The sequence below is a fragment of the Peromyscus leucopus genome, chromosome 3, assembly GCF_004664715.2.
Source record: "Peromyscus leucopus breed LL Stock chromosome 3, UCI_PerLeu_2.1, whole genome shotgun sequence".
Lineage (NCBI taxonomy): Eukaryota > Metazoa > Chordata > Mammalia > Rodentia > Cricetidae > Peromyscus > Peromyscus leucopus.
Window position 1 is genome coordinate 75,602,495 of NC_051065.1, and position 9,015 is coordinate 75,611,509.

Here is a 9,015-nt window from a genome sequence, read left to right on the forward strand (position 1 = left end):
TGCATGAGAGAAGAATGAAAGTTTAAAAAAGGTTTATTTTATTTTCCATGTATGAGTGCTTTGTATGCATATATGTTTGTGCTCCACTTTCATGCCTGGGTCCGAGAGGGCAATGGATTCTCTGGAATGAGCGTTACAGAGGGTTATGAGCCACCATGTCATTGCTGGGAATCTAATCCAGGAGAGATGGCTCAGTGGTTCAGAGCTTATTTTACTCTTGCAAAGAACCTGAATTAGATTCCCAGCAACATCATGGTGCAGCTGCTGTAAGTACATGTTGGTGGGAAAATCAGATGTTTGGCTCTGGCAATTGGGATGAATCTATTCCTTTACTAGGTTAAGCTTTTAAAGGGCAAAATTTGTGTGATATCAAATGTGGTTTATTGTCTCGTATTCATAAGGAGCTTTTAGAGGGTCATCAGCCACTAACTCCTGTACGATTTCTATACATATATGCGTGCATGCAACTATAAATGTGAAATATATGAGTGAACTTGAAAATACAATTGGGCACTCTTTTTTTCACAAGAATCTGAGTCACTGTATCAGTTTTCTTTCTTTTTTTTTTCATCACGAAGCTCATTTTAAAGCACTGAATTATAGTAATTTGACAAAATAATGACACTGGTAACCAGGCCAAATAACCAACATAGGCACCAAAGGTGAGACTGTTGAGTGGAACTGCAAACACTGTCTGGTGCTGATGACCTCTGATAACACTGGGGCCTTGGTTTCCACGGCATGGGAAGGAATCTCTTTTAAAACAGAAATTCCAAAACTGAATCACTATATGGTCATCTTTGGCAAGTTCAAGTTTTTTCCAGTGTGTTGAAAATAGTGTTTGTCTTAGTCACATGTTCTCTATTCTTGGAGGCTCCTAGCTCCACATCTTCAGGTTACATAGCCTGTAGCAACTACAGAAAGCAGAGTAACCTTGCCAGGTTAGGGGTGGGATGGTAGGGAACAATGGAGACGGACAAGTCATAGAAGGGTACAAGTAGTCTGATCAGGGAAATGGGAAACGGGAGCGCCTTGTAGGGGCGGGGAAGAGGGTACAGGAGAATGGTAGGATACTGGAGATCTGAGAGTGTATGTGGGGAAATGGGAGCTCACTAGGGAGGGAGAAGGAGGTAAATCCAGAAGAAGGCAGGAGAAAAGTAAGGGTAATAGCAGGGTACAATGGATCTGATAGGGAAAATGGGAAAACAGGAAGGTGGCTCCTTTGGTGGTGGGAGGTAGGTAAATAGCAATATGGATGCCTGAAAAAGCTATAACAAATCACACTGTTAACCATTTACTACCCACCCCCTCCACCACAAGAAAAGAAAAATAGTGTTTGTCTTTATAGCTGGGAGTTAGTTCTTTAAACCTGAGGTAAATTTCACAAAAGTTTTAAGCAGGATGGGAAGTAAGCTGAGAGACATCTAGGGACATTTATAAACATAATGGTTACAATTCATAGGGTGTGGAAAGTGCAATAATGGCCTCCAACTGTATCTATGTCTTTAATTCCAGATAATGGGGATATAAGATTTCTTGGAAAAGTGAACATAAAAACAGATGAATTGAGATAGACATTTTGTGGATTAAAATAGTGAGATTATCATGAATTATAACTGTGAATCCATTAGAATTATGAGTCAAAACATGAATGGTTGCAAAATAGAGCTTATTAAAATTATGAAATATGAGACTGAGTCACCTCACTCTTTTGGATTTCTTTTGTGATTTTTTTCCCACATCAACATAATTTTAATTCAGTTATAAAAATAAGATTAATATTTTGTGTTCATCTCTACTGTTTTAGGTGTTAACTATAAAATGAGGCAATTTAAAGCAATAGGATTGGATTTCTAAGGCATAAGGCCCAGGGGCAATACAGGCACACAAAGTGTGCAATCTGTATAGGATGTGAGTGTAAATGCCTTTATTATCTCTAATATATATATATATATATATATATATATATATATATATATACATACAGGTAGACACATGGAGAAATATATAGAAATATATGATATCCAGTATGGAACATCAAAAGCTAAAGAGACAGGTTAATAAAGAATAAGTAGGTAAAACAGAATGATGGTATAGACATATTGACCAGTGAATCACAAGTTTGATGCATACTCCATTATTTTTTCCACATATATGAAATATGCTTCCACTATGATGTTAAGAAGAATGCACTTTCCACTTATGTCTTTATTAAAGAATATCCTTTATTTCCAATCTGGACTTGGAGTCATAGCCAATATGTTTCTCCTTTTTTTCTACACTTTCATAATCCTGTGTCACAGACCTAAGCCCATGGACCTGATGTCCTGTCAATTGACCTTCATCCACATAGTGACGGTCCTCACTGGAGGGGATATTTGGCTTACAGACATATTTGAGTCACTGAACTTTGAGAATGACTTCAAATGTAAGGCAACTTTTTACATGAACAGAGTGATGAGAGGTCTCTCCATCTGCATCACCTGCCTCCTGAGTGTGTTCCAGGCTGTCACTATCAGTCCCAGTACCTCTTTGTTGGCAAAATTTAAACATAAACTTAAAACATACACAATCTATGCTTTCTTCTACCTCTGGTCTTTCAATTTGTCATTCAGTAGTAGGTGGATCTTCTATGTTGGTGCTTTTACCAATGTGAGTGAGAGCAACCAGATGAAGGTCACTGAATCCTGCTCACTCTTCCCCATGAACTACATCACCAGGGCACTGATTTTAACAATGACAACCTCCAGAGATGTTTTTCTTGTAGGAGTTATGTTGACCACAAGTGCATACATGGTGATTATCTTGTTCAGACATCAGAGGCAATGCAAGCATCTTCACAGTATCAGCCGTCCGAGAGCGTCTCCTGAGAAAAGAGCCACCCAGACCATCTTGCTGCTGGTGGTTTTTTTTGTGGTCATGTACTGGGTAGACTTCATCATCTCATGCACCTCAGTCCTGTTATGGAAGTACAACCCAGTCATCCTGACTGTTCAAAAGTTTGTGATGAATGTCTATCCCACAATTACTCCTTTGGTACAAATCAGTTCTGATAACAGAATAATCAATATGCTGAAAAACTTGCAGACAATGCGCCACTAGATTTTTTTAAAAGGTTAATTTTTCTCTTCTTTCATAAAACCAATTTAATTTTATGTAGTGCCAGCATGCATGTATGTGTGAATTCCTCATTCCAACAGAGGTCGAAGGAGGTCATTGGCCCCTTCCCTTGCACTGGACATACAGATGGTTGTGAGGAGTCATGCTGGTGCAATTTTTTCTCTAAAAACAGGTTCTTCTTAAACTGTTTAATATTTCAAGTAGCAAAGCATGATTCTTTATATGATTGAAATAAAATCTGTGGTATTACATTTGTACATTCTTGTGACATTTCTGCTGCCAAGCACTATAAAGTTCATTGTACACTACAAGTTGTTGTTTCCACAGGAATTCTCTTACTTGCTCCCTTTTATTTTATATCATAAATGTTCCCTGGATGCTGAGGTTATTCAAGGAAGCTTCTTGTTGATAGTGACTTTCTAAGATTTTTTTTAAAAAATATTTTAATTTATACTACACATTCCAGAATAGTTTAAATATCCTATTGTAGCTTTAATTCTGTTTCCTAATTATAATTTCTCTGGATCGTAAAAATAATGTGAATTTAAATTTTCCATTTTTTACCATGTGCCTGTTTATTTGCACTCATTTCATCTACATTTATTGAAATACTTTGGTTACTGAAAATGTTTATATATACATACAAATTGTACAATGTGTTTCTATGTATGTGTGCATTGCATGTGTGTGTGCACAGACAAAGGATTTGTGTGCATGTGCACCTGCAGGCCATGAGACAACCTTGGCTTGTCTTCATATTCTCTTTACCTTGTATTTTGAAAGAGCATCTCTCGCTGTGATGTGGGTTGTGCCAAATAGCCCAGTATGGTAGTCCCCGGGATTGTCCTGTCTCTGCCTCTACAACTCTGTGATTGCTGGTGTACACCAGTATACCCTAATTTAGTTGTTATTTGTTTTCTTGATTTCCAATGTATTACATTCTTTATATATATTGGAGCTTAGACCTCTATTAGTTATGTAGTTGGTAAAAATGTTTTCGCATTTTATAGTCTGCTGTTTTGTCTGAATGTTGGCTTCTTTACCTTACTTCTAGAAGCTTTTCAGTTTCCTGAGATCTCAGCTATTAAGTGCTGTGCTTAGTGTCTGTGCTATCAGTGTTCTGTTCAGAAAGTCTTTTCCTATACCAATGAGTTCAAGGCTCTTCTCTGCTCTCCCATCAGATTCTGTGTATATGACCTTAGTCAAGGTCTTTGATCCGTTTGGAGTTGAGCTTTGCTCAGGGTGATAAGAATGGCTCTCTTTGCATTTTTCTATATGCATCCACCAGTTTGACCAGCAGCATTTGTTGAAGATGCTGTATTTTTTCCACCATGCATTTCTGGCTTCTTTATAAAAGATCAGTTGTCCTTATGTGTGGGGGTCTCTGCAACCATTACATCCAGAGTAATGATCCAGATGAGGCAAGAAGGTAGTTTTATTCAACACACCTCAGTAGCCTGTGTTGATTCAAACTTTGAGAGTCTGAACCTGAGTAGTTTATTTTAGGCATATTTAAGGATAGCAGAATTTGGTGAAATTTTCCCTATTGATAATTAACTCAATCCTATGTACACAACAAAGCTTAGCATATGATTACATTGAAACTATTTGTAAAGTAAAAGTGACATCTTCCCTAAAGACAGCATCTATAGATTGACTGAGACAATCTCTAGGCAAGGGTCTTGGGGGGAGGATCTGGTGTGGTCTCTGTCACACAGATATCACAGTGGTCACCGGGACATTAACCATGTCCACTGCTACCCTTCTGTGCAGAAAAACGTTATGTATCTATCCTCTCGAAGAGACCACCCTGTGTGTTTAACATTTCTGGTTCTTCTAGTGCTTATCTGTGAGCACAAGAAACCTTGTGCCTCTAACTCATAGGTGTGTGGATTTATGTCTGTGTCTTCAATTCATTCCATTGATCAACATGTCCATTTTTGTGAAATACCATGCGGCCTTTATTACTATAGTTTGGTAGTACAATTTGAGATCAAGGATGGTGATACTTCTAGCAGTTCTCTTATTACTCAGGAGTGTTTTACCTATCCTGAGTTTTTTGTTTTTCCATATGAAACTGAAAATTATCAGGCTCTGTGAAGACTGTTGGAATTTTGATGGGTATTGCAGTATATCTGTAAATCACTTTTGGTGGGATGTCCATTTCCACTACAGCAATCCTGGCAATCTGTGAACATGGGTGATCTTATACATCTTCTGTTACGTTCTTCAATTTCTTTCTTCAATGTCTTAAATTTTTTATCATGTAAGTCTTTCACTTGCTTGGTTAGAGTTACCCCAAGATATTTTACATTTTTGAGGCTTTTGTGGAAGTTGTTTCCCTTATTTCTGTCTTAGACTGTTTGTCATTTATATATAAGAAAGCTACTAATTTTTGTTAATGTTGTATCCTGCTACTCTTACTGAAAGTGTTTATAAGTGGCAGGAATTTCCCAGCTGCAGTTTTGGGGACACTTAGGTATACTATGACAGCATCTGCAAATAAAGATACTTTGACTTCTTTACTATTTATATCTTCTTGATGTCTTTCAGTTATCTTATTGTTCTAGTTAAGACTTCAAGTACTATATTGAATAGGTATGGGGAGAGTTGGATATCCTTGTCTTGTTCTTGATTTTGGTGGAAATGCCTTAAGTTTCTCCTAAACTGTTTTAAGTTGATGTTAGCTGTAGGTTTGCTGTAAATTGCCTTTATTATGTTGACGTATATCTTTTGTAGTCTTGTCTCATCAGGACTCTTATCATGAAGAAGTGTTAGATTTTGACAAAGCCTTTTCTACATTTAATGAGATGATCATTGGTGAATAATTTGAGGGATATTCAGTTGCCTTAAGGGAAGGCCCTCCAACACCCCCATCAGTCCCCAGTTCTTTCTTCAACTTCCTCTATCTTCTATTCTATGGTATTTCAGTCTATGTGACCTGTGGACACCCCAGTGATCTTCAGAACTACTTAGATATATGGATATATCCCAAACCTAAGAGATTGTGTGTGTGTGTGTGTGTGTGTGTGTGTGTGTGTGTGTGTTCACTGAGCAGAGGTAGTACTTCTGCTAAGCACAGGCTGCATGGTTTTGCCTGTGCCACCTGGGTCACTATAAGCACTGTGCTCTGACACCTCCCTTTAGTGTCCACTGGGTTCCTTTCACCAGGCCTTGTTATACCTACTGCTCAGCTAGTATATATAGGATCCTCAGATCCACGCCCTACACAGCCCTCTTTCTTCTCCTATACCCTGCCTCCTTACAACCATTCCTTCATTCAAATCCCAAGGCATGCCTAACTGTGCCAAGCACTTTGGATGCCATGTTAAATATATAAATATATAAATCCTGTATCATCCTCTATTCTGTCAAGACCACCCTTGGCTAACACACCCTGTCACTTACCTCTTCATTTGCTGGCCTCTTTCCTCAAAGCGGTGGGAAACATCTGGTCCAGAGGTATCTGTTTATCAATCAGATTCTGCTCAAAAAGCCCTACAAAGTGAAGGGCTTCCTGGCTAATGATTTATAGGGGGAGACATACCACGCAGATAAGGTTGGGTTTGCACCTTACCCATCACAGCACAGTTCTCCTATACCAAGACAAAAAGCCAAGAATAGCACTCTGAGAGCAAAGGCTGTAGTAGGAATCTTTAAAGTTCTTATTAATAAAATCAAACCCGAGGCCAGTTATTGGGGTCAATGCTGGTAGATCAGAGAGACAGAACAAGCCACAGCTATCTCACCTTGCCAATTCCTCAGCTGGTCCTGTTTCCTCAGACTGGAAGCCTCTGAGTCCTCATCCTGAATGAATCTCAGCTGAACTGCTGCTTCAAAGCCTGAAAGCTTAACGAGCTGAATGCTTAACCAGCCACATGCTTAACCAGCCAAATGCTTCTAGTTTCTGGTCCTCACGCTTTATATACCTTTCTGCTTTCTACCATCACTCCCTAGGATTAAAGGCTTGCTTTCTGGGATTAAAGGCGTGAGTCACCCTGCCTGACTGTTTCCAATGTGGCCTTGAACTCACAAAGATCCCAGATGGATTTATGCCTCTGGAATGCTAGGGTTAAAAGCCACCTAACTAGTGGCTTTTCTGTTCTCTGACCCCAGATAAGTTTATTAAGGTACACAATATTTTGGGGAACACAATACCACCACAAAAGGCCATGACTATGACCAGAGTGTGGCATGGTGAGGATCATGGAACTTGGCAGGGTACCTCCTGTTCAACCACTTCCAGCTCCTCACAGAGGAGAAAGAACAGGATTTGTCTTCCTAGTCAGACTCATAGGTATGGACAACAAGATTCAGATTCAGCCTAAGAAACCTACCCTATATTTAACACTAACATCTATCTCACTGAGCCCATTAGATTTTTGTAGCTTGTCTCCCACCATGCCCCATACACCTTACTTATTTTCTACCCTTCTTTTATGTCACTTGAATTTTCTAGTCATTAGAAAATATGTCAGAAGTCTCACGTCCCAATCGTGAATCCAAGGACATGTAATTATGAAAAGCAAAAGCAGCAAACTTCCTTTTGAGCAACTTAGCTCTAGTTAGTTCTCAAGAGCAGCTTTTGAGAAAATGTCCCACCAGCCAACAAAGCCATTAAAATGTACTTTAAATCTCAAGTTATAAAAATGGAGGAGAGTTAAAATCATGGACAAATAATGACAAAAAGTGAGGTGTTAGTAAAGCTAGATTCTTGTGTTTTGATTTCTGATGAAGTTATCAGTAAGTATAACCATGAGTTTATTAAAGACTTCACAAGACCACTACCCACAGGTCCCCTCTGTCCTACATCCAGTCTTTCCACCCTGCTAAGTCTCCCATACCTTTTTTCAGGGTCTTTCCTGCTGAGTATCCCTGACCTTCTCCATAACCCAACAGATCTAGCCTGGATCCCACATCCACTATCCTGGCTTATTCTGGCCACCCTGGCCTGCACTGCAACCAATTTCTAGGCCTTTTCCACCCTATCTACCTCCTAACCCACAGTCCCCTCCTATGCCACGTCCAACCTTCCATCCAGCCAGATCTACTCCCATACTCCAGGCTTGGACTAGGAGATACATCCTGTATATCTGCCCAGTCCTATGTCTACCTGACATCATTCCACCCAAGACATTTCCAACTTCTAAGTCCAATCTTCCCACATAGCCTATCTTCTGCCCCAACCCACTCTGTCTTTATCAGACCTAGAACTAACAAAAGCAGTCCATACATCCAAATCTCACTGTAAAAATGCAAACAATATGAAAGATCAAGTCAGTATCTCTCCTTTCAAACATAGCAACGCTGTAGAAATGCTCGCCAAAGACAGAAACCTAGATGAACCACAGGACACAGAATTTTAAAGAACAATCCTAAACGTCAAAGAATTCAAAGAGTTTAAAGAAGACACAAAGAAATAACCCAGTGAAACTAAGGAGAAAGAACATTAGAAAAAAATGCCTGGGTAATATCCAAGAAAACACAAAGATGAGGTTGATAGAAATGACAAAGAGAATCCTGGACTTGAGAACATAATGCAATGAGAAGGTAGAAATATGAATATGGCTCAAGATAAAGTGAATATGGAATTGATAAAGCCAACAACTCAACTAGAAAACTTAAAGGAAAACCTTATAATGAGAATGAATCAAGCACAAGATGGAATATCAGGACCTGAAGATAAAGAATCTATACCAAGTAAGAAAAGAATATGAAAATTTAACACACACACACACACACACACACACACACACAGAGAGAGAGAGAGAGAGAGAGACAGACAGACAGACAGACAGACAGACAGACAAAGACAGAGAGACAGAGACATAAAAGGAACACACAGGAAATGTGGGACACCATGAAAAAAAACCCAAACCTTCAAATTATAGTTAT

At 39.0% G+C, this 9,015-nt stretch overlaps 1 protein-coding gene across 1 annotated transcript; it reads left to right on the plus strand.

Annotated features, from left to right (window-relative positions):
* The first annotated feature begins 2,172 nt into the window (after positions 1–2,172).
* Positions 2,173–3,102, plus strand: LOC114710936 (putative vomeronasal receptor-like protein 4). Its single transcript, XM_028895253.1, has one exon. It carries the CDS (start codon positions 2,173–2,175, stop codon positions 3,100–3,102), a length of 930 nt encoding a protein of 309 aa, XP_028751086.1.
* Positions 3,103–9,015: the final 5,913 nt, after the last annotated feature.